The sequence below is a fragment of the Cebidichthys violaceus genome, unplaced genomic scaffold, assembly GCF_023349555.1.
Source record: "Cebidichthys violaceus isolate CVI_PGR_0920_01 unplaced genomic scaffold, fCebVio1.0.p SCAF_37, whole genome shotgun sequence".
In the NCBI taxonomy this organism is placed as follows: domain Eukaryota; kingdom Metazoa; phylum Chordata; class Actinopteri; order Perciformes; family Stichaeidae; genus Cebidichthys; species Cebidichthys violaceus.
Window position 1 is genome coordinate 974,448 of NW_027176561.1, and position 27,150 is coordinate 1,001,597.

Consider the following 27,150-nt stretch of genomic DNA (forward strand, 5'->3'; position numbering starts at 1 on the left):
CAAATTACTAAATGCATTAGGTCTGGAAATCAAATCTGCCAACACATTATTATATTTGCTCTGAACAGTCAATGCATCCTGTTCTAGGTTCTGCGGAGAAAGGAGATCTTGAGGGAGTCTGGGATGACTAACTGCTCAGCATGGAGGACGGGGGGAGGTAAATAGGGAAATGTGACTGGAAACACTCGCCTCACATCCATGAGGAGCTGTGGAGGCTGACCGTCAGAACGGCCTTTGAGAAGCCCCTAGAAGAGCAAAGACAGAGGCCACTCACATGAGACACACTTCTTTAGATTGTACACAGGAAGCCCTTGCGGCGGTAGGAGGGTACAGTACCTGGACGGTACGGATGAAATTCAGTGTGACTCTTTCATCGAGGTCACTGCCGGGAGTGTAGAGGGTCAGAATCTTCACAATCTGTTCAATGAAACAGATACCATCATAAGGTTATGTACACTTCAACTGCACAACAAGTTGTTCTTTCTTCAAGCAAGATGCAGATAGAGACCCACCTGCTGGCTGGACAGGGCAGTGCAGGTCCGAACAAGGGCCTTTGCGTCCGACTCTGTCTTTTTCCCGGCTTGCAGCAGCTGAACGGCCTGGATGAGGTGCTCCAGTGTGGCCACAGCACCCCCTGTCTGCAGACCTCGGCTCCGCAGCCACTCCTCCAAAAGACTCACATTGTAGCTGAATGAACATAGTGAGAAAGGCTAATTAAGAAATAATCTTAATTATACAATTAATTTTACAATTCAGACATTCTGTAGGTTGACAGTATGAAATGAACACTGGGATTTTAAAAGGTTTATAGGAAATACTGTCTTATGACTGTCTTATGACTATTTAATGGCACACCATACTATGACTTTTTATGACATATTACACTATGACCTTTTAATAACTTTTTTGAATTATTATGCAATGATGTTTTCATTACTTTTTTCGACAAGCTATACTATGACTTTTTTCGATATGCTATACTATGAATTTTTAATGACTTTTTATCACATGCTATACTATGACTTTTTAATGACTTTTTTCGACATGCTATACTATGACTTTTTAATGACTTTTATCGACATGCTATACTATGACTTTTTAATGACTTTTATCGACATGCTATACTATGACTTTTTAATGACTTTTATCGACATGCTATACTATGACTTTTTTAGACATGCTATACTATGACTTTTTTATGACTTTTTTCGACATGCTATACTATGACTTTTTTATGACTTTTTTTGACATACTATACTATGACTTTTTAATGACTTTTATCGACATGCTATACTATGACTTTTTTCGACATACTATACTATGACTTTTTTATGACTTTTTATACTATGACTTTTTTCGACAAGCTATACTATGACTTTTTTCGACATGCTATACTATGACTTTTATCAACATGTTATACTATGACATTTTAATGACATTTTTCGACATGCTATACTATGACATTTTTCGACATGCTATACTATGACTTTTTTCGACATGCTATACTATGACTTTTTTCGACATGCTATACTATGACATTTTTCAACATGCTATATTATGACTTTTTAATGACTTCTTTCGACATGCTATACTATGACTTTTTAATGACTTTTTTCGACATGCTATACTATGACTTTTTAATGACTTTTTTCGACATACTATACTATGATTTTTTAATGACTTTTTATACTATGACTTTTTTCGACAAGCATTACTATGACTTTTTTCGACATGCTGTACTATGACTTTTTTCGACATGCTATACTATGACATTTTTTGACAAGCTATGATATGACTTTTTAATGACTTTTTTCGACATGCTATACTATGACATTTTTCGACATGCTATACTATGACTTTTTTCGACATGCTATACTATGACTTTTCTCGACATGCTATACTATGACTTTTTTCGACATGCTATACTATGACATTTCTCGACATACTATACTATGACATTTTTCGACATGCTATACTATGACATTTTTCGACATGCTATATTATGACTTTTTAATGACTTTTTTCGACATGCTATACTATGACTTTTTAATGACTTTTTTCGACATGCTATACTATGACATTTTTCGACATGCTATACTATGACTTTTTAATGACATTTTTCGACATGCTATACTATGACTTTTTAATGACTTTTTTTGACATACTATACTGTTACTTTTTAATGACATTTTTCGACATGCTATACTATGACTTTTTTCGACATGCTATACTATGACATTTTTCGACATGCTATACTATGACATTTTTCGACATGCTATACTATGACTTTTTAATGACATTTTTCGACATGCTATACTATGACTTTTTTCAACATGCTATACTATGACATTTTTCGACATGCTATACTATGACTTTTTTATGACTTTTTTTGACATACTATACGATGACTTTTTAATGACTTTTATCGACATGCTATACTATGACATTTTTCGACATGCTATACTATGACTTTTTTATGACTTTTTTTGACATACTATACGATGACTTTTTAATGACTTTTATCGACATGCTATACTATGACTTTTTTCGACATGCTATACTATGACTTTTTTCGACATGCTATTCTATGACTTTTTTATGACTTTTTTCGACATACTATACTATGATTTTTTGATGACTTTTTATACTATGACTTTTTTTGACATGCTATACTATGACTTTTTTCGACATGCTATACTATGACTTTTATCAACATGTTATACTATGACTTTTTAATGACTTTTTTCGACATGCTATACTATGACATTTTTCGACATGCTATACTATGACATTTTAATGACTTTTTTCGACATGCTATACTATGACATTTTTCGACATGCTATACTATGACATTTTTATGACATTTTTCGACATGCTATACTATGACTTTTTTATGACTTTTTTTGACATACTATACGATGACTTTTTAATGACTTTTATCGACATGCTATACTATGACTTTTTTCGACATGCTATTCTATGACTTTTTTATGACTTTTTTCGACATACTATACTATGATTTTTTGATGACTTTTTATACTATGACTTTTTTTGACATGCTATACTATGACTTTTTTCGACATGCTATACTATGACTTTTATCAACATGTTATACTATGACTTTTTAATGACTTTTTTCGACATGCTATACTATGACATTTTTCGACATGCTATACTATGACATTTTAATGACTTTTTTCGACATGCTATACTATGACATTTTTCGACATGCTATACTATGACTTTTTTCGACATACTATACTATGACATTTTAATGACATTTTTCGACATGCTATACTATGACATTTTAATGACTTTTTTCGACATGCTATACTATGACATTTTTCGACATGCTATACTATGACATTTTAATGACTTTTTTCGACATGCTATACTATGACATTTTAATGACTTTTTTCAACATGCTATACTATGACATTTTTCGACATGCTATACTATGACTTTTTTATGACTTTTTTTGACATACTATACGATGACTTTTTAATGACTTTTATCGACATGCTATACTATGACTTTTTTCGACATGCTATTCTATGACTTTTTTATGACTTTTTTCGACATACTATACTATGATTTTTTGATGACTTTTTATACTATGACTTTTTTTGACATGCTATACTATGACTTTTTTCGACATGCTATACTATGACTTTTATCAACATGTTATACTATGACTTTTTAATGACTTTTTTCGACATGCTATACTATGACATTTTTCGACATGCTATACTATGACATTTTAATGACTTTTTTCGACATGCTATACTATGACATTTTTCGACATGCTATACTATGACATTTTTATGACATTTTTCGACATGCTATACTATGACTTTTTTCAACATGCTATACTATGACATTTTTATGACATTTTTCGACATGCTATACTATGACTTTTTTATGACTTTTTTTGACATACTATACGATGACTTTTTAATGACTTTTATCGACATGCTATACTATGACTTTTTTCGACATGCTATTCTATGACTTTTTTATGACTTTTTTCGACATACTATACTATGATTTTTTGATGACTTTTTATACTATGACTTTTTTTGACATGCTATACTATGACTTTTTTCGACATGCTATACTATGACTTTTATCAACATGTTATACTATGACTTTTTAATGACTTTTTTCGACATGCTATACTATGACATTTTTCGACATGCTATACTATGACATTTTAATGACTTTTTTCGACATGCTATACTATGACATTTTTCGACATGCTATACTATGACTTTTTTCGACATACTATACTATGACATTTTAATGACATTTTTCGACATGCTATACTATGACATTTTTCGACATGCTATATTATGACATTTTAATGACTTTTTCGACATGCTATACTATGACATTTTTCGACATGCTATACTATGACATTTTAATGACATTTTTCGACATGCTATACTATGACATTTTTCGACATGCTTTACTATGACTTTTTTCGACATGCTATATTATGACTTTTTAATGACTTTTTTCGACATGCTATACTATGACTTTTTTCGACATGCTATACTATGACTTTTTTGACATGCTATACTATGACTTTTTTTTATTACTTTTTTCAAAATACCATACTATGAATTTATAAAATACTATCCAATAATCTTATGCATTACTTTTTCATGACACAATATACTATGACTTTTTTGACATACTATACTATGAATTTTTTATGACCTTTTTTGAACATACCATACTATGATTTTTTAAAGACTATTTTTCGACATACTATACAATAATTGTTTGGTACTTACGTTACCATGACATTTTTCATGACATTTTTATGATATATGTTGTCATAATATACTTTCACTTTTGTATGTTTTTAATGACATATTACACTATGATATGTTATTGATTTAATCCCATACTATAATGCAATCATTTTCTGACTTTTGTTGTTGTTGGTACCACTTCATGAGGCTGTATGTAGGTCACTGAATAGTGCTCTTTTACTAGTAGAGATGACATGTGTGTGTGTGTGCATTTTGTTGCCTCACTCTCATCGCTCTGGAAAGCACCTGATTTTAAGTTAACACAACAATATAGAATGTCATATAAAAGGCATGGTAAAGTATGTCATAACAATATAAGAAAAGTTAAAGCATGTGAAGAAATTCCATAAAAATGTCACAGTATATTCTGTCATAAAACAATTACAATAAAGTATGCAACTCACTCCCCTCTCACTCCACTTGTTTCCATTATCAACTGTCCAATCAAGGTGAAAATGCAGAAACAAATAATCTAAAAAATTTAAAATGAAATGTTGCATGTATGTTAATTGATTTCTGTGTATATTTCTACCGTATTTGCATGCCACGGCTCCAGCAGCACATGTCTTTCCTCAGCAGGAGGCTGTTGAAAGCGGAGGCAGAGATGAGGTAGATGAGCTGGTTGAAGGCCTGCTCCATCAGTGTTGGGGACAGATCCTGATGGGACAAAGCGGTGTGAAGGGCTCCCAGCTTCCTCAGCACCGCCGCCATAGTCGGAGCATCGCCTCCCACAGTCCTGGGGTCCGAACCTGCTCGCTTTCTGGACGTTCCCAACTTCCCTGCCAAGCCAGACAGGATGGTGTCACTCTCCAACAGAGCCGGGACTGAGGGGGGGGAGAGGGAGCATGAGGTAAGATTAGAGGAGCAGTGGAGGATAGAGCATTAATAGCATCGGTATTGTCTCAATTAGAGTGGTACCTATGATGTTTTGCAGATGTTTTTCAGTGATGGAAAGGAGCTGCTGATAGGCCTGGATACAGAGATCACTCAGGGTGCGGATCAAGTCACTCAGATCAGGGGTCAGTGAAACCACTTCGTCTGAGTCAAGGGTCTGAAAAGCAATCAATCCACTTTAATGCACTGATATCGATGAACTTCCAACTACTACAAAGAATATGTTCTATTAATTCTATTTATCAGAGACTGTGTGCTAGACGTCTATAAGTCTGTTTTTGGATTTGATATATCGATGTAAATCATCATAAAACATGTGCATCCTACCTGTTTTGGGGAGTGCTGAGTCAGCAGGTCGTGCAGCAGATGGGCATTTTTCAGCCACAGAGCTGTCATATCTACATCGTTACTATGTTTCTGCAGGGACAGATGGGATGAGTAAAGGTTATATTGTCACTTGGAGATGAAAAGATAGCCGTGCTATTATGTATATGTGTGCGTGAGAGGTATGTTTGGGCTTTGCTGTCATTTACTTTTGTCCTTAGGAGCCAAATTGTTGGACAAAACAATCCGCAACAATCGCATGAAAGTGGTTCAAAGTCAGTTGTCGATGCTTCCCGTGTAAGTGACAAGCTACCCGACATGATGTGATCTGCCCTCACACATTAAACCTCAACCATATGGCGCACCAAGGAGACTCATAACTCAGGTTACCTTCAGAGCTGCCTTCATAGCAGTGACAGCAGCGCTGCAGAGCGAGCGAGCGTGCGTTTGGTCTCCGCTGCAGTCGGCCCGACGAACACACAGGAAGAGCACGCTGGCAGGCAGGCCAGGAGGCAGAGACAGGGCGCTGTCAACACGGATGTCTGGACCACAGACAGAGAGAGCAGCAATGGCAGAGTGAACACGGCCAGGTCATATTTGTCAGCTATAGAAAAGTTAGTTGAAGTTAAAGGTTTATTCTTGTGTGTCATCCTCATCATCCTTAGAGGCAACGCTACAAAAGTCTGGTCTCAACATCCCATCGACGAGTCTCTAAAGCATTTAAAGGAATCCCCTTAAAACTGTTGTCAGACACGGTCATGTCATTTCAGAGAAAAAAATACTTTGTTTATATAAATACAATATTTTGGTGGGTGTTTCCAATGAGCAAGTGGAAATAGCACAATACGTTTAAGGAGTCACTATGATGCAGTCACGTATCCACACAAACTCACTATTTTGTAAATCACAATTGGACACAATTAGTTTAGAGTTGAAACTTTCAGTTGATTAATCAATTGACAAAGACAATATCAATCATTCCCTAGTTCTAGCCTCTGAGTAGTCTGATGTGATAGCAAATTGATGATTTTGGGATGTTGGACTGTTGATGTGAAGACAGCTTGGGCTTGTAGAATGTAATGGCCATTTTTCACTATTATGTCTGTGTGACCCAGCTATAATGATGAATTAACATTGATAGAATAGACAGCAGATTAATTAATACAGAAACCAAGTGTTGCCACCAGGGCCCGAGCCTCTGGAACCTGCCTGAGGACACTATAAGAAACATTAAGAAATATCTGTTATTTTAGCTTGACTTTTAGTTTTTAAGTATTACATTTGTTTTTCATACTATTTCTACCTCTTTTGCTTATTTATTCGAGTGACTTGTATTTATTTTAACATTGTATTGTTGTGATTTTTAGTCTTGAAAAATGATATCTATTGTTGCTCTGTGAAGAACTTTGGCCTGCATGATTGTATGAAAGGTGCTATAGAAATAAAGTTGAGTTGAGTTATAGGCCTACAGAAGTTTCCTTTTAAATATACTGTTTATCAGATGTCAAACGGCTCGTATTCTAGTTTAATGTCAACATGAAACTGTATGCAGGTTTAGAGAACAAAATATCTAGCGGAATGCTGGTTGATCTTTCTGCTGTGATGCTTTTTAATGTCAGCACATAGTGCCAGGCCACTGAATAAAAACTAAAAAACTAACCTATGTATGTACTTAAGTATCTATAGCCCTGATATAAATTACTTCTGTGTGTTTTCTATATAAAAGTTGAAATGCTTCTATGTAGTAAGACCTGAATATCTTTGTTTGTTTACCGTCTCACCTGTGATGAGGTTCTTGATGAGCTTGGCTTCGTCTCTCTTCCTACATTCCAGCAAACCAGTGACTGCTGCTGGCTTCGTCTGGGATGGACAGGAGGACGTCTCCGGGTTGAAAACTGATGAGAGCACAAAAACAAACAACTGAAACAGCAGCACCGGCTAAAAACTACAGCGATGTAAGAAAAGATAGAATAATTGGAAGATTTATACTTTATAAAATTGATACTTTAAAGAATTTACTTCAAAATACTACTGTTGGTTTATAAAGCACTGGATGGTTTAGGGCTAAAATACATTTCTGATGTTCTGCAACCTTATGAAACATCCAGATCTCTATTCTATTACGTTTGTTTCTATTTTCTATTGTCTCAGATATTTAATGACTATTTTTAAATGTATTTGAATGTCCTTTTACAATGTATTTCCTTTGCACTTTGTCTCAAAGCTTCTAATGTTTTATGTTTTATGTAAAGCACTTTGAATTTCCTTGTTGCTGAAATATGCTATATAAATAAACTTGCCTTGCCTTAATATATTGTACTCAAGTTCTGAGTGGAAAGAGTCAGTGGATGGAATGCATTTTTTATTTCTATGAACGTTTGATCCCATTATGATATTCCTCTCTTGATCAGTGTTTACTTATCGGCTTTCATGTTTATTTTAACATCATTATTTGTGGGAGCAATATACGTTAAGGATCCAAATATAGCTTCAATGTACTGTGATGTCAAGTTGTGTTTTTCAGTGATGAAGAAAAACCACCAAACACTTTATACCGAAAGTGCATAGCAAACCAAAAGCTCTGAATTCTTCCAATGAGATCTCACCTTGTGTCAGGAGTCGTCTGAGTGAGACTGTGTTTTTAAGCTCCTTCAGCTCTCTCCTCAATCTGACACACTCTTGTTCTCTGGCCTCCAGCAGCGCCTGCAGTTCCTTCACACACAAACACACTCGCATTCAGGATCCGTGGCTTACAGCCAATGCTCTAAACCAAACTGACTTTCAGTAGAAAAAGCTTGAACATTTCATAAAGATTACAAGCAGCCAGAATCCACAGGCTCTTACTTTATAGACTGTGGCGTGATTATGTCAGAGAGAACAGGTGAGTGATTAGGACAAATGTACGAAGGGACTTTTACGTCAGTGCAGAAACAAAGACCACTAGGACTCATCTACCCATGTCTTTCAATCTATAAATAGTCTTTCCGCAGAGTCCTTCATGCACCACAGATGACTGCCTTCATAAGCCGATACCTGTTGCTGTGCAGCAGAGGAAGAACCAGAGATAGCTTGACTAAGCTGGCACCTCAGAGCCTCCAGCTCCTCCTCCCTCTGACTGTGCTGGCTACGCAGCTGGCTCTCCAAAAACCTTGACACAGACAAGGGGAGACATAACAACAGCATCACCGAGTTCACCCACTGAATATAAATCACAGCATATGTTTTGCAGGGGAAGCAAGTTGACACACTAGTGACAGACTGACTTGTTGGCCACTCGTACAGCGTCGTAAGCGTGTGCCAGGTCCTCTCCTTTCATCTTCACTGCCGGGTCTTTGGCCACGTCCATCATCTCCATCAACTGGTCCTGTCAATGCAAACGCGAACGCAGACTGTCACTTTATTACCTGACCGGATGAGATTGTGTTGCAAGTTGAATGCTCAAAAAAATGCCTTAGCCACCAAAGCTGAGGTTTTGTGACATTCCTCACCATTGGCGTTTCGATGCCCCACACTGAGACTCTCCTCTCAGTGGAGGGAGACGTCACGCTGACCCTGCGGACCTCCTCCGGGTAAGGGAAGGCAGATGGGAAGGGTGACAGTGAGAGTGGGGTGAGAGACTGGGGTGACAGCGGAGTGGGGGAGGAAGGCTCGAAGCTCAGACTCTGGGTGGAGTCCGTCCTTCTGTGGCCCTTGGTGCGCTGTAGTGAGTGGAAACAAAAATACCCTCAGCAACCACGATGGAGCTTCAGACCAAAAATAGCATTTTTCTAAAAGTATTTAAGAGTGCCTGTGGGTGTAGCTATGAACCTCAGTGAGCAGACTCATCTCCCTGAGGTTGTCGTATCTTTGCTCCAGTCTGGTGAAGTCTCTCAGGAGACCCTGATACTTTCTCCTCTCCTCATCCAGCTCCGCCCTCAGAGCTGCACTCGCCTGAGACACAGCCTGGTGCACACACTCTGCACACACACACACACACACACACACACACACACACACAAGGAAAATAAAAAACACTGAGAGAAAGAAGACCAAGGTTTTCCCCATGAGGCCGTGTGATGCTGCAAAGTGAGAAGAACCTACCTTCTTGTGCGTTTTCTTGTTCAAACAAGCGAGCGGAGAGATCCTCTCTCTCTTTGCAAAAACTGTCCTTTTCACTCTGCAGGGCTTGCAACTCCTTAAAAAAAATTAGGAGAGAATGAGAATGAACAATCAAAACTCCTGGATATCGAAATGAACTAAGCTTGCGATGGCTGATCTGTGGTAAAAAAAAAAACGTTTATTATGAGACATTAGGAGATCTACACGGTTAATAATAACACAATCACCAGCACAGTGTAAAATGTGTCAAGCTATTCTTGGGCTGGTAGACCTACTTGTGTGAGTTGAAGGATCTCCTGGGCAGCCTTCTCCTCAGCTCTCCTTCTGTCCTCCACCTCCTTCTCGCTGATGACGGGGCAGGGCTGAGGCTTCTCCTGTTTCTCGCTCTCTAGTTTCTGTACCATCGCCCTCAAAGCCTCCAGCTCAGCGTTGGTGGCCTCCCGCTCTGAATGCAGGGTCTCCTTCAAAGCTGCACCCTCCCTGGCCTGGACACACACAAACACAAACTTTATTGTGTGAATAGATAATACGTTTTTTAAACCCACATTTTAGGGCTTACACAAGACCACATGACAGGATCAAACTCCATTCACCCACCTCCTGGTCTGCTCTCAACTGCAGCTGCATCAGTTTGACTTCCATGCCCTTGTTGAGCTCTCTGAACTTCTCCACTGATCGGGCCTCGGTCTTTAGTTTCATCAGCGCTCTCCTGGCAGCCCTGCGGCGCGCGCAGCACTGCATGAACACCACCGCCGCACGTACTCGCCTGTACGTCTGCCTCGCCAGCCACCCACGCACTCTGGCCTGAAGCAACACAGCAGCCCGCTCTGCCACCAGCTGAGGAGGCAAAATAGGGTTTACATTTTTCAGCAGTTCACTCTTATAACTTACCTTTTATGTCACAATTCATTTATCTAATCTAAACAGAGCAATGTCCAAAAAAATGGTGGCTAAAATCTGACTTTTTTAAAAGATTTTTAAGCATGATTTAAATTATTTATGATTAAATTCTGACCAGTCTGTATCTGCTGCGTGCCAGTGTGCCCCTGGTGAAGGCCTGGATGGTGACGGTGGCCTGTCGGATCATGAGGAACAGCTGTCTGACCACCACCATGCGGTGAGTCTTCTGGATTACTAAGGCAGCCTTGGTGTAGCGCAGCGTCAGGGCCAGTCTGCAGCCAAAATTACAAAGACGACATTTAAGTGCAGAATATCCAATTAAAAGTTAGTCTGGCAATTTTAGAGTTGGAGATTGATAAAGTTTACACAAAATATATAAAAATAACACATCTGGCAATAGTCGTCACAGATTACTGCACACTGTAAAAATCCTTGTAGCTCAGCTGAAGTAGTTTAAAACATAAACCTGGCTTTATTAGCTATATTGGATAAATTACTAATATCTTTAACAGAATATATAAAAATACAAACAATTAAATAAAATCACCAACGGGTCTGTTTCTCTAAAAGTCACTTTCCTTTCAAGAAATAAAATGACACAGTTTAAGAAAAATACATTTTCAAGGAAATACATAAATATTGTATTGCAACAACATATTCATTTCTCTCTCGCACACGGACACACAAACATCTTTTTCTATCCTCCTCACCGTCTGGCCAGCGCTCCTCTGCAGTATCTCTGTATGGTGACCGTCGCCCAGCAGGTCCTGGTGTATCTGATCCGTGCCAGCCACCCTCTGACCCGGCTCTGGATGATCACAGCAGCCACACGCAGCCTCTCGGCTCTCAGCCTCTCCAGGAGAGCCACCTGACCGGCCCGGAAAAATACTTTGGTCTTTCCAAAGCAGTACTGGTCTGGGTCTGGGATGAGCTGAGGCAGGGCTTGTCTGCACGAGGCCCGGGCCTGCTCCTGACCCTGAGGACCTCGAAGCAGAAGACGGTACCTGCAGAAGAACTCCTCGTACGTCCACCTGGAAACAAGGAAGGAGAAACAAACGCTTGATAGTTCTGTAAAGATCGTTTGCGTCTTTTTCTTTTGGTCCATTCTTTAATTTCAATTGATTTTACATAATTTGACTCCAGTGAATTATTCACTGCAATGAAAATAAAATGAGCATTAATAAAGAGACATATATTACATTACTGAACATTTATACAATGTGATGCTCTCATCATTAGGTAACACAGTTACCCATCAGGGATTGTTGTGATGGTGTTGATGTGTCTTCAAAGAAAACTTGGACATCTGAGACTTAAAAGTCTATTTAATGCATAAGGACGGTCAACAAATCTACATGACTCTTTCCTCAACATCCATGTTTGTTCATTCTTTGTGAGTTCAGGGGATGAATCTAAAATGCTTTATACTGGAAAACTTGACTAAAACTTAAATAAATAGATAATTTAATAGACAATTAAATTCCCATTATCTCTCAAACATGTTTCATGTCTCTAAAAATTTTTAAATAAATGTTATACCATAAAGTCACAAATTGAACAAAAATGCTGGCTAAAAGGTAGGAAAAAATATAATTTAGGAAAACCAAACTCGGGTCCGTGTGTCTCTCTCATCAATGACTTAGAACAGAAGAAGTGCAAGTGCTGATATCCTCTTATATTCTTTACATGTCTTTAAATCTGAGCTCTCATACTTTACAGAGAGCTAGAAGAATGTGGAGGGAGTACTCAGTACCTGGATGGAAAACCTGCAGCACTGATGCGAATCGTCTCCAGCACCCCACAGGCTCTCAACTGCTGGACTGTCCTCCGGGGGTCAAACCTAACAAAGCAAAGCTGTTAGGCTGCTTGGTGCACACACACACACACACACACACACACACACACACACACACACACACACACACAAACACAGGCGTCAGGGAAAATGCAAAATCAAATGCATGAACATTTCATTTTGCGAAGACAAAACAAAGACATACATGAAAGCTTCTTTGAGGTCGTTGGGTTTGATACAGCGGACATAGTGCGGAGTGGTGTTGTTCAGAGTGTCCATTAGCATCTGTAAGGACTGACGGAACTGACAGCCACCAAAAAAACACACAGCGTTAAAGACAGATCGCTGCACCACAAATGAAGCGGAGTGAAAGTCGTAACAGCTCACCTGGAAGCCCACTGTCAGTTTATGCTCTCTGGCGGCTCTTTTCCCTGAACGAACGCTTCCATTAGCCACAGAGGAAACATTTCCCTGCTGCTGGAACAATTCGGCCACCAGCTCAGACTGACACACACATGAACGCACACAGAGACAAGTTAGTGGTCCCATACACACATAAAAACTAAATGAAATCCATTTCGTAACACATACCTACCTGACTTGCTTTGAGGATGTTAATGAGCTCCTCAAAGACTGTATCTCGATTCTTGCCTAAAAAGCCATCGCATTCATATTGCACCTGATGAAAAAAGGGGAAACTGTTAATAATCATAAGATCAGAAACTTGAGAGGAGACTTTTTTTTTTTTTTTTCCTCACATGTTAAACTACAGTCCTAAAACTAAGGTTTGTGTGTGTTGACGCTCATCGCTCACCGTGTCAGCGAAGTGCAGAACGACGAAGGCGCTGTTGGACATGCGAGGTTTCTGGAAGTGAGGGTGTTTCTTGCTAGTCAGGTGTTGATCGTACAGCTTCTGCACCCAGCTCTCATCTGAACCTTTGGGCATCTGATGATAAACACAGACACTGAATGAGATTGTCACTAGAACCACCGACTGCTTAAAATAACAGCTAAATAAGAATAACAAAAAGACAGGAAAGGGGGATGAGAGAGGGAGACTGACCCGACACTCCTCGTCTAAAAGATCAAACAGGCCCAGTTGTCCCTCTAAGAGATTGATGCACTGCTGATTGTCACTGAACTCAATCCTGCTCCAGGCCAGCTCTTCCCGGACGTACTCCTCCTGCTCCAGGTGGAACACATGCTGCAGAAGAACACAAAACAAAAATAGAAAAGACTGAGAGAAAATGAAAATAAAAAAAAAAAAACATTGCAATGACTCTGAAAAGAGAGTTCAAGGAAGCAGACGACCTGACTATCCTTAAAAATAAGAAACAGCTTGAAAAGATTGACACAGTGAGACCAAAAAGAACAGATCGTCACACTGGGAGGACAGTCTGTGTTGGTTTCCCTCACAACATGTTGTAACTATGAGGAAAACTAAAAATTCTTTGAAAATTTGTAGTATTTTTGTCATCATTCAATTAAACTCAATTGGAATTTGTGTTGATAGACTGCAGCGGTGATTGGGCTGATTCCCTGAAGAGTTTGAGAAGAAGAATCTGCTGACACATTACCTCTGGTTGTAGTAACACACAGCGATAGACACAGAGACATGTCTTCCTGTCACATGACTTACTTACCCTGTTGAATTGCTGTTGCAGTTTTTCATTCGCATAATTTATGCAGAACTGCTCGAAACTGTTCCGGTCAAAGGTCTCAAACCTGCTCCGAGAGAGAAGACTCGTCAGTCCAACTTAAAAAAAAAACACACACTTCAACATTAACTGAACTACAGTTTACTAAATCAAAGCTCATCACTCACCCGTAGATGTCTAGGACCCCTGTGAAGGATTTGGCCTGTCCCCTCTGTGAACGCAGAGCAGAGTTGAGCCTCTGGACAGTCCAGGTAAACAGCTGGCCGTAGATGTGTTTGGCCAGTGCATCTCTGGCTTCTACGGCCTGTTGGCCGGACACGGGTTTGACCAGCAGCTCTCCCCCGACAGCCAGTCTGCGATGACACAGCCAGTGGGACATCTGAGGTCCTTCTACTCCCAACAGCTTGGAGAAGACAGCCAGAGGTCGGTCGTCTGCCTGGAGAACAAAAAAAGGAAAGCTTCAGATGTACCTGTTGTATGCACTCAAAGAAGAAAGGGGAAGGCAGTTAAGGGGGGGAAATGTGTCTATAAAAGAACTAAAGGCCTCCAGGTGAGACGAGACATAAACACGTTTCTTACATCAATATAACTCCGGTCAGAACTTCTCCCACTGGCTTGGATGTTGACATTTCCCAGGTGCAGAACAGCTGACAGGATCCTGAAGAGCTCCATCTGCTGGTCAGGCTGCACACCTGCAATTTCAACAAATACGCCAACAACTTTGTGTTATCTTCATAATTAACTGACATGATTCAATTACATAAGCATCTTACCAGAGCCTAAACGGTTGGTTTTGTTACACTCTGTGTGTGTGTGTGTGTGTGTGTGTGTGTGTGTGTGTGTGTGTGTGTGTGTGTGTGCGAATGCAAATATCTTACCCAGGACGGTGAAAGCATTGCGCGTGCGCTCCAGGTCCGACAAGTCATCAGTACCAGGAATCTGCATGTCTCCTCCCTGGCTGGTGTAGCGGAAATGCTCAGGTGCGTCTGGAGGAGAATCACAAAGCACAGTCACACTTAACATTATTTACATTATAATATACAAAACGTTAAGGTCACAGGGAATGGACATGGTCATATTCTGAGATCAAACTGGTGGGGTCGCCTGGGATTAAGTCTCACCCAGTTTTAGGGTTCTCATTTCAGGCAACTCTCTGGAAGCACACAGCTGGTAGAAGATGTGGTAGTTCCTCTCTGCTGAAGCCTTACATGCGCATAAACATACAAGACAATAATCATGAACAGGTGCATAATGAATGAAGGATTCTTATGTGCAAAAGAATCACTCTGGCTAAAGAGCTTACTTGGAAGACAACCCGAGACTTCTCCAGTAGATACGTCCTCATGTTGGCCCCAATGATGTCCCCTTTTCTGCCAAAGCCGATCTCGATGTACTTCCCAAAGCGACTACTGTTGTCATTTCGAGTGGTTTTAGCATTCCCAATAGACTGTAGGCAAAATTAAATGTTTTTTGTATCTTTAAAAAAAAAACATCATTGATGGGAAAAACCTTATTTTTAAGTGATAAAACTGTTCATCCATCACCATCCATCACCTCCATGATTGGGTTGGAAGCCAGAACCCTCTCCTCCACGCTGGTCTGCTGTGATGCTCCTCCGACCACAGCAAAGTATCGCATGGTGAATTTGGCTGAGACCGTTTTCCCCGAGCCAGACTCTCCACTGATGATGATAGACTGGTTTTTCTCCTCTCTATACACACAGTTATACTATCAAAACCCATACAGTGAAGTTATGCTGAGACGGTCAGTGTCGTTGCACGACACCATAAGTAGAGGAAACATTGTAATTGAAGAATGTTTTACTGTATATAGTTTGAAATGATACACACTCTTACATCATTTGATTTGTCTTATGTTTCTGCATGATTTATGTTGTTTGCATTTTGATTTTATGCTTGTTTGTTTTTGTTTATTTTTGACTTTTTTAATTGTTTATAATGTTTACTGAGGTGAGATTCCTCCTATAAGCCATGAGAGGTTTTTTTTTTTAAATCTCACGTACATAACTTGCTTCTTTTCTTTTATTGTTGTGTTTTTGCTGCTTTTTTTTTAATTGTGCAAACAAATCAATCTCTCAAAGAATCTCTCAAAGGTTCCTGGTTGTCATGGCATTACCACCAGCATGTCACCTCTGACCTGGTCATGGTGCGGTAGGCTTCCTCTGCCACAGAGAAGATGTGAGGTTCCATGTCGGCCATGTCCTGACCGCTATAAGCATCGATCACCTCCTCTCCGTATATGGGGAGCTGGTCATAGGGATTGATGGCCACCAACACAATACCTGGAGGGACGGGACAGAATGTCACATCAGCACGAGACTGAATATATTCATGTGGACATTCAGAGGACTTATCGTTCATGGAAAAGATCATAGAAATTAAATATGACGTAAAAGCCATTTCATTTTAATCTGTTTAAAAAATACACTTAAAAACCAAAATCTTTGAGAAGTAAACAATTTGGAATTGTACGTGTAATAACTTAACCATTGACAAAGTAAATCTAAATACAACTCAAAATGAAGATGTATTTTGTCACTCATGATTAAAGAGAAATATAAAAACACAACCTTTCTCATTTTAGAGAGATTTAAGGGTTTAAAAAAACATTAATTGTCATGATAAAACTATGAAAATTTAAATTAAACAACAAAACTAAATTACTTTTTCTGAATGGACAGAGGGACTTTTGGAAAACTTTGCATCATCTTAACAGAAAATACGTAATCACATCTTAAACAGGTGTCAGTGAGGGAGTGGCCTCCCTGTGTCAACCTTTGACCTCCTGTAATATAGTAGACATTATGAGCTGTTATCATACAGACAGAAGCACTCAGGAGCTGACTGTTTGTGGCACATTGCCAGCACAGATCCAAAAGACCTTCTATCACTAATGTTGTCCCACTTTTAGTTGGTCCCTCTGTTGGTTAGAATCTCCCTTGTTTGTCTGCTTTTGCCCGTCCGGTGTTTACCACAGTACGTGTAGATGCTGCTGTAGTCCAGGAATCGAACCCGCAAGTTGTGCAACACCGCAGGTTCATGGAGGAAGCTCAGCGCCGTCAGATCATTTTCCCCCTCCAGGATGTCGGGGTTCCCCAGCGGTGGGAGATCAGAGGTGGACACCACTGGGTATTGGGCCTCCTACCAATGGAGAAGGAAGTTCAGAGGTCTTGTTGCGGGACACTGGAGCTCAGCATACTATTTAACGAGGACAATACTTGAGATTTTTGGGTAATATAAAGGTAGTGCATGTCACACCTTTCCATCAGAGAGCTGTAGCAGTAGATGCTTCTCTCCGGGACGGTAGTCCCGAAGGAGCAGGCCTGACACCCAAACTGCATCGGGGTCAGGAATCCACACACTTGCTCCCTAGCAAGGAAGCAGATTTGATTGAAAATTAAAGAGAGAAAGAGATACTGCAGGTTGAACACATTCCCACATGTACTGAACCCCTTTGAAGTGCAGGAAAGGCGATATTTGAATTGCATAATATGCTATTTTCTGTTCCGACACTCTTCAGGTACACGTAACACTTCCTGGTCCCACCCAGACAAGACATTTGTCACCCATCAGCATAAAAGGCTCCTAAACGGTGTTAAAAATTAACACTGGTCATCCTACTCTAAAGTACCTGCATAGATTAGTCATTACCTACTTCTAAAATATCAACTTTGCCTATTAATGTGTCCATTTTACAGAGGAATCCACACTTTTATTATTACATTTCTATAAATTACTGATAAAGTTTACAGAAATAGAATGAATAACTTATTAACTGTTATTAACTGTGACATATTGGCTGAAAAACCCATGCAAAACTCACTAAAGGTAATCATTTAGGCATTAAAACATATTTTATGAAAATGTGCATGACTGGGAAAGGCTGACACACTCATACCAGACATGTCATACGTTCACCACGCCACCGTAATTCATACAGTATATAATACATTTGAATCATTACTCTTCTTTTTATGGCCTACAAACAGCCGGTCCTGCAGGAGAAAATGATGATCACATAAAAAAAAAAAATAGAAAGAAACATTCAAGTCAGTCGTACCTTACTGTACAGCTCCAGTGACGTCATCTTAACTACTTTAAAGCATGCAGATCTACATCATTTAAAAATCAAACAGTGGGTTCACATCGACACGTCCCTCTGAAGGAGCAGCCTGAATCCTCGACACCTCCGCAGAAGAGCCGCTCCGTGTCCTGGTGACAGTATTTTGCACTTTGTCCGGGCTCACACTGAGGACCGTCAAGTTAACTGTTAATCTGTGGGAGGATGCAGCGATTGGATGGAGGGGTTTCTCCACTTGAATGTGCACAGAGTGAATCATCACGGACAAACAGGGCGGCCTCTGGAAGGCATACTGTTGCAGGATAAAAATGCATCTAAACAGGTTTAACCAGAGTATTTTCAGCAGTTTTAAAAAGGAAAAAATAAAGACACACCAGCAGCAGACTTTATGACATACGGACTCATTTTAATATGTAATACAATCAAATTCATTTCAGCAATCAGCCTGCTGATATCGATTTCAGCTGGGTACATGATTCACCATCACACCTCGACAGACAGGGATAAAAAATACAAAAAAGCATTATTTCTCAGATGATACATGACATCTAAAACTCAATGTTAACTAATTTGCGGTGTCATCAATTTTGTGCATGGGTTCAAGAGGAGGCAGCTTGTGTGTTGTAACATTGACACATTAAAAAGACCCAAAAAACAAACAAAAAAAAAAAACGTGGCTAGAAACTGTGATAGAAACAAAGCCTAAGCAGCAATGATCCACAACACCAGGCAGCACCTAAAACGATGACAAGAGTTTAAACCCAATACTTCTACAATAGAAAGAGGTTTCAAGTCATTTCTTTCCCGTTGAGCTCAGCCCCAACGTACAGGGCTGGGCAATATATTGATATTGTAAGATTAGACTAGATATCGTCTTGGAATTTATTTAGAAGTCTTTTTTCCTGGTTTTAAAGGCTGTATTACAGTCAAATTGCCAGACTGTTGTAGCCGTTCTATTGTTTGCCTTTACCCACTTACTCAATATATCCACATTACTGATGATTATTTATCAAAAAGCTCTTTGTTTAAATATTTTTGTAAAAGCACCAAGGGTCAACCCGACAATATTGAGGTATTTCATCAAAAATATCTTGATATTTCATGTTCTCCACATCGCCCAGCCCTACCAACGCATACTTTCATACTTTCCTCACGTTGAGAAAAAGAGCAGAGGCGATATATAAATGGCTGACGGTAAAACACCAAGCAGACTTTAGTTACACGCACGTCACACAACCCTCTTCAAAACGACACGTCTCCTCTTTGGTCAACACTGAACACGACTCACAGGGCGACACAGCGGTCATGAAGCACAATATTTCATTGAAATCACAACAATAAGAACTTGACTGTCCCCCTCCGGTGGGTGAACACGGGAGTCAAACTGCACCGTCTGCATTTGTATCGTCAGCCGGCCTGCAGGTTGGCACCGATGCCGATTTGAATTTGCCCAACTCGGTATAGTTACATCTCAACTGGTTCCACTAGAAAAGACGATGTTTTGTGTCATACGACTCGTGTAGTGCGTCATCAAATTCGAGACAGAGACGTGCCAAAATTACAAAACATTCATTTCCAATCTGCCCAAAAACAAGAAAAAAACAAACAGAAAAAAAAACCCCAATTCACCTTTTTGCCGACATAAAACGTTTGGATTTGACGATTGTCACGAAAAATACAAACCCATTCAAAGCCTTTCAGTAAAAAACACTCTTTTCATCAAACACTAATTTTGACACACTATAGATAAATTACTTTTTAATATTTTAAAAAGGGAATTTTTTAAAATGTCCGAGTCAAAAGTCAACCGAGCTTTAATTTAATTGCTGTTGAAGTCAAGGAGCCCTTTCCAGTGGAGACGATGATGAACGGACGCATTCGACACCGAGTGTTTTTGGGTTCAAGCGAGGCAAAGACAGTTTTCTACTGGACTGGTGTAAGTTGGGGAACGGGTTAAGTTGGACGCAGATACACAGGGACAGTTCATCAGGGCAGGACTGCTGTACGGCTCCCACTGTTCATGATCGTGTGTTTGCAGACGTTGAACAAATCCCTACAAGAGGAGAGGATTGGCAATTAGAGGAAACATTCTCCATTCTTTGTTTTTGAATAGCTAGGTTGCATCTTATACATTATGTAATAATTCATGCACTAAGTACCCAACTCTGCAACGCTCTGTATTAAGGTCCTTGTGAAAGCTTTAGTTATAACATGCTTATTAACATTATGTGTTAAAAAAGAATAAGTCTTAGTAATAGCATATTTCAATTATTAGTCCAATTACAGCATCATTCAACAATGAGGTTAATTGCACATTGTAAAAGACATTCTGATAAGGTGATATAAAATATCACTAACCCCATCAACAACAAAAAATAGTGCAATTGTAATATACTTTGTCTTTAACAATCTACAATTTGCCTTAATAAGGCATTGTTCATGGAGGAAGCTTTGTTAACTGCCAATAAATGCATAATAAAGTACGTATGAATCTTAATAAAGCGTATTAAAAGGTTTATAAATGAGGTAATGGCTAAGTGTTCATAAATTTATTGTAATCTAACAATACATGTGGTTATGTTGCAATTATTAACACTTATAGTTTCATTAAAACAGTATGTTATTGGGCAGCGTGTAAGGGCGTTATTACCTATTAACTAACGCTTATTACAAGGACCTTAATATAAAACATTACCCAAAGCTCATGATATGCTTTTAAGATTCAGCAAGCTACGAATGTTTTCAAAATTGTCTTTAAACATTCATTTCATGAGTTGCTTGGTTTTCTGTGAGAGATGTGGGATAGGAGGTCATACATCGTCTAAATAATCTGCTCGTGAGCCTCACTTGCGCCTTTACCAACCTGTGCTATACACTCTCCATATCTTCACTGCTGTTGCCTTCGTCTTTCAGAGCCTCTCCCTCGCCGGCGGCCTCCTCGACGTGAGCCAACATGTCCGCCATCAGAGCCTCCTCCAGCCTCTTCCTCACGCTGTACACCAGCTCCTCCTGTTTCCTACACGCAAACACAACAGGAAAGCGGTTACAGTTGGCAGTTGCAGCTGCTTATCGCAGCCACCGAATCAGCACAGCACAGCACAGATGGTGTGTGTGTGTGTGTGTGCGCGTTTAAAAAGAGCAGGGTCACTTGTTATGGACTGCTGAACAGACTCAACTCAGTCAACTTTTGGGGAAATCAAAAACTACAAAAAGTGAAAAAGAAATGTTGGATCTGACTAGATCTTGACTCCAGCAATGAATTATCAGGCTCCAACACTGTAAAAGAAGAAACAATCACCTGATGTCCTCATCAGTGACTATGAAGGCCTTGCACAGCGGCTGTGTAGTGTTGAGCCACACTCCGGGGTTCTTCTCCACAGCAGCAGACAGTTGGCCAGTGATGGGAGCGGCGCTGGTGTGCAGAGCGCTCGCAATAGCCGACAGGAGAGTCTTGTCTGTGCAGCCTGGACCGACACCTGAAGGACCAAACGGGTGGTGAGAAGACATGTTCAAGGAACATCACAGCTGCTACTCCTTTGTTATGATCAGAGTGTTTTTTGTTCTTCATAAAAACACACAACTCAAATGATTCGGAAATAAAAGATTGCAGTTTTATTGATTAACAAAATCATTTCATCAGTAGTTTTAATGATGTATTATAGATGCTTAGAAGTATCGTAATCAGTTCATAATTCATCTTGAATATCTACTTATGTTGCTGTGAAAACATCTCCTTCAACCAACTATGTTTATTTAAGTTTTTCACCAAAACTACATTTTACAAGATGACAAGTGAACACATCATGATAACGTTATAATCCACCTTCGCCCGATACTCATATTCACTGAACAGAGCCTGAAGGCATCACAATGTGACTGAATGACAGCGGTGCTGTCATCGATAATCGCTCTTCTGTCAATTTCAACTCAGGTTTAATGTTCACAGTGGAGCGTTATCAGGGATCGACGAGCAGAAAGCATGAACGCTGATCTCCTGATCGCATTTCTTTACTGAATATCGACCGATAACGGTCAGTAAAACTTTATTTCAGACCATGGTGGTTAAACTGAGTAATTTATCCGCGTATCAATATAAATTGTTATTTATTTTGTGTGAAGAATCGGTGATTAACTCGTGTACATTACCTTGCAGGCCTTTAGGTAGTTCCATTGTTTTCACCAGCTCCTCTGCGATGTCATAAGCATTGAGACCGCCGAGTTTCTTCTCCCAAAAAAGCTGTTGACGAGAAGAAAGAAAGAGAGTAATATTAACTGCAGGCAGGTTTGAAATTGAAATGAAAATATTCTGCTGCTTCGAGTAAAACCAAAACACCATCAACGTGTTCAACATCAAGTCTGTCCAGTTTCAAAGTAGCACATTTCTTCTGCATCAGATATCACGCGTTTGCCATGATGTCGACCGTTCACCTGTCTGGGCTGGTCGACAGCTTTCTGAGGATCCGTCTTCACTTTGTTGTTTGGGTGGTTGGTAACCTTGGTAACGGGCTGCTTAAAGATGGAGGCCGTCTGTCTGACGGGGAGTGACGTGTTCAAGTCAGGTTTGCCCTTCAAAATATCAAACGCAAAGGGAGATTGTAAAAGAGACAGAATGTGACGCGTTATTCCACAAAACTGTTGATTACAACCACACAAGAGGACGAGCATCTCATACAGCGTTTAGAGGCCTAACCCTATGTCAGTGTTCAAACCACTGAACTCATGTGAGACTCCAGGTCCATGAGAAAAAGTGATTATTTTTGAGAGAAAAAAATTGGAAAAGGCTAGTTTAATATTTCTTCTCTACATTACATTACAGTCATTTTAGCAGACGATTTTATCCAAAGCGACTTACAATTCAGTATCTATCTATATACCGTAGGCACAGCTACGGGAGCAATTTTTGGGGTTAGGTGTCTTGCTCAAGGACACATTGACATGAGACTAGTGGAGCAGGCGCCGGGGATCAAACCTCTGACCCTCTGATTGAAAGGCGGCCCTGCTCTCCACTTAGCCACGGTCACCCCACATGTCATGTATATACTAGTGAAAGCTTGACAAGTAATATCAAATGTTGCCGTTTTGTTTTAATATGAAAACAAAAGGACACCAGAGTCTTACCTATTTCAATTTAAAAATACTTTTTTGATTCTATATCTACAAATGACTTTGTTCCTTTCTACATCGTTGACATGCTCACTGAATACACTCACAGTAGTACAAAATAAAAGTCTTCTCACTTTACATTTTATAAATTCTAAATCAGCTTCAGCATATGCATTTGTGTGAGGGTGTTTCACTTGCAGTCATCAGTCTCTTAAGGCTTCATCTTGCTACACTTTGAGTCCAGGTCACCATTAGTTGTGTTCGTCAAGTGTCCGGCCGTCTCACCTTATTCTGGTTGTTGTTATCATAGCGCAGTCTCTGGCGGTTCTTGTTCAGCTTGCTCATCAGCATCTTCCCCGTGCGGAAATCGAAGGAGCTGAGGTCCATCTGGTTCCCAAGATAACGGGCCAGCTGAGGCTTGCTCCGAAACTTCTTCCCAGATGGACTGTGGCGGGGAAGGCAGAAGACATAAGAAACCACTCTACTCACGTCATCTCTTACAAACAACAGACACACAAAAAAAAGGTGTCCAAGACAAGAGACGACGGCAGGGAAACAAAAAAACGTGACTTCAAAAACACAGAAAAAGTACAAAACAAGTATCACAACATGCAACAAGTCAAATGCAAACAGAAGCAGAGCTCATTCAAATGGGCAATGACACTGAAAATCACATTACTGTGTGAAATGGATCTTTGCTGACTACCTAAACCCTTGTTATCTATTACAAGCTGCAGACAATCTAGTGTGAAGAGCAGATATTACAATATATATATATATATATATATATAAAAACACATTCAACAGCATTGTTCATAAAGCATTCAAATTAACCTCCAAGAACCAGTGAGCACAATGTAAACATGGCAGAACTAACACTTGTAGCTCCACTTGTGGGAGCAAAAACACTATTATAAGCCTGAGCGATGACCAACAAAAAAAAAGAAGGAACGACTGTGGGTGGATACGTGCTAGTAAACTCATGCAAACGTCTCTTACATCACAGTTAAACACCGGTATATGAGTGTACAGTTAGCCTACCACAAGCTATACAACCGACCCGCCTCCCCCCTCTCTTGCCTCTGTTCCTCATCTTGCTCTTCTCCTCTGCTAAATGAAAACAAAATCTGGCGTTTGTTGGTTCACTTCAAAATGGGGAATAAAGAGTATTAACTGAGATGACACTGAATTAGATTCATTAAAAAGGCCTCGCCAGGCGTGAGCTGCTGCTGCTGCTGCTGCTGCTGCTACTACTACTACTACTACTACTAGCCCGCACGGTTGGACAGACTCCTTCTTATCTCAACTCTTGTTGAGAGGAGCTGGCCTTGTTACCAGCAAACAGGACCCCCCCCACTACCCATCTCAAACTTTATACCGCCTCCCCCCCACCCCCCTCTCTTTATCAGAACCCTGCCTGTTTCCGTCCGCAAACTCGGTGTCTTGTGCACCTGTAAGTTTTGCAAGCCCTCGGTTCGTTTAGTACCTAAAATAATAGACATCGCTTTTTCCAGCTGACAAACCCGACTTTCTGGTCACTTCTTCCATTTTCCAGCCCTTGGGGAGAGCAGTGCAATCCCACCTTTTCTTCTCCATTTCCCACGCGAGTAGCCTATAAATCCTCTAAAAAGTTACTGCGCATAAACAGATTAGATTTCAGGATTATTATTTGTTTTGGCCTATCGCTTCTTACGCTTTTGTTTCGACCATATTACAACATGCGTCCTCTGTAATGGGATCTCCCTGCTAACAACGTCTCGTCTCTTTGTCGTCGCGCAGATCGCTCCGCCGCAGAACCGCGGCCACATCACTACCTGCCTGTCTAGGCCGGGGGCACGAGGGCTACATCCGCAAGGAAAACATAGGACTACGCGGCTGCGTCAACGGCCGGGACGAGACAGGAAGTTAGCGCGACTGTGTCACGGAATAAACGTACCGACCGTGCGAGCGATATAGCGTTACCCGGTTGGTTGTTAAGTCCCAAAAGGTCCCAGTCAAGCCCTAAACTTTAAATTCAATTCAGAAAATTTGTTTTAAAAGTTTATTCAAAGAAGTCACGATCAAATATTTTTTTCTACATTATGTTATTGTTTCATAGTCCTGTATTTTCTCAATCTAAATGGGAATTACCTCATTAAATGAAGGGAATACATCAAATTAGTGTCCAGCAAATACTATACAAAATAAAATATTTTTGAAAAGTGAATAGTATAAAAAATCGCACTGTGTTCTACATGAATTCATTGAATGTGTGTGATGGTGTAACTTCATCATTGACCATGGGAGAAATGTTTTGACAAAATAAACGTAATTTAAGGTGCACTTTCAGGCTTTTTGGCGGACCTTTCAAATGTCTCGCTCAACCTTGATTATTCAAGCATGTCTTCGAATATAGAGTAAAACTTGAATTTAACCAATCCAAGAACCGGATCTATCAAAATACGTTTTAGACCATTAGTCTTTTGTTTTGAAACGTTTTACCGGAAGTGTTATTTTCTAGCTTGACGGTGGTAGCCAGCTACACCAGTAAACCTATGGGAAACAAAAATTAGGCTACTGCTACAAATAGACCGTAAACAGTAATCATGTAGATACACAGTGACAACAATGATGGACGCCACTGAATAATAACATCTACTAGATATAACAAAATAGCGTCCTTCACTTGTAGCTTTCTCAGTAACACAAATGTGAAAGTTTCATGTTAGCTACGTGAAATAGGAGAAGCCCTTTTCACCACGACAATGTCTACCGTTGTCATTCAGACTTGAAGCCGGCTTTCATGAATGGACAAAGTAGATATTAACGATTAAACGCAGACACCATTTTAAAAGCATATCATGCATCTATGGAGGCTTTGTGCATGTAACGATGCAGAGAAGAAGAAAAAAATGTGATCCTCTTTGTGAGATTAAAATCGTATCTCGACACAGTGGTCGACGCAGCGTACCGACTCCGTGGTTCATTTCAACATTAGCTGCAAATATCAGGACAGTTTAATCATAGTACAATGATGCTAAAAAAAGACCGACATCCTAGCTTAAGACCACAGCATTTCTATTTCCAAATGCGAGACCACTGAGTGCATTTGGCTTATCGATGATAAACAGACTTTCAAATATATTACGAAAACGACCTACAGCGTCAAAAAACGCAACAATAACAATTAATACGGTTGTTGTGGGTTTCACTGCCCCTGAGATGATGTACTTACTCGTTTTTATCCATCTTGAAGACACTATCTCGTTTTCTCCCTCTCGCTATGTTAAATCCCTTCTCTCCCCTCTCCTCTTTCAGTCCCCTCCCCCTTCGATGGGAGAAATGAAAGACATTATCCACGCAAATTTCGCAGTCTGGCAAATAAAATGGGTTTAATGTCTGGGGCGAACCTGGCGTATCCTCAGCGTGCATTTGGGCCCATAACACCTCGGTGAATTAGTGCGAGTCCGCATGCATA

At 39.9% G+C, this 27,150-nt stretch overlaps 2 protein-coding genes across 7 annotated transcripts; both read right to left on the reverse strand.

The window, feature by feature from the left end:
* Positions 1–83: 83 nt before the first annotated feature.
* On the reverse strand, positions 84–18,606 carry si:dkey-110c1.10 (unconventional myosin-Va). The gene is made up of 35 exons (XM_068725891.1): positions 18,570–18,606; positions 17,768–17,878; positions 17,482–17,650; positions 16,647–16,791; positions 16,044–16,200; positions 15,793–15,936; positions 15,611–15,692; positions 15,368–15,475; positions 15,069–15,181; positions 14,657–14,925; positions 14,475–14,556; positions 13,895–14,035; positions 13,646–13,777; positions 13,427–13,510; positions 13,219–13,335; positions 13,037–13,134; positions 12,790–12,876; positions 11,747–12,067; positions 11,152–11,308; positions 10,734–10,973; positions 10,412–10,621; positions 10,119–10,212; positions 9,846–9,994; positions 9,527–9,736; positions 9,302–9,402; positions 9,072–9,186; positions 8,645–8,750; positions 7,820–7,933; positions 6,429–6,580; positions 6,042–6,131; positions 5,739–5,871; positions 5,353–5,644; positions 513–687; positions 337–417; positions 84–245 (listed from the first exon to the last, which is right to left on the reverse strand). Exons 1-35 carry the CDS (start codon positions 18,594–18,596, stop codon positions 84–86), a joined length of 4,968 nt encoding a protein of 1,655 aa, XP_068581992.1. The 5' UTR covers positions 18,597–18,606.
* Positions 18,607–18,975: 369 nt separating this feature from the next.
* On the reverse strand, positions 18,976–27,105 carry mbd3b (methyl-CpG binding domain protein 3b). 6 transcript variants are annotated; one of them, XM_068725935.1, is made up of 8 exons: positions 26,908–27,105; positions 24,735–24,800; positions 23,979–24,138; positions 23,019–23,156; positions 22,737–22,827; positions 21,889–22,066; positions 21,454–21,606; positions 18,976–20,643 (listed from the first exon to the last, which is right to left on the reverse strand). In XM_068725935.1, exons 1-7 carry the CDS (start codon positions 27,102–27,104, stop codon positions 21,459–21,461), a joined length of 978 nt encoding a protein of 325 aa, XP_068582036.1. In that variant the 5' UTR covers position 27,105; the 3' UTR covers positions 18,976–20,643; positions 21,454–21,458. The 6 variants fall into 6 exon arrangements, with proteins under 6 accessions (XP_068582036.1, XP_068582035.1, XP_068582037.1 ...); XM_068725934.1 differs by having other exon boundaries at positions 24,735–24,803; XM_068725936.1 differs by lacking the exon at positions 24,735–24,800.
* Positions 27,106–27,150: the final 45 nt, after the last annotated feature.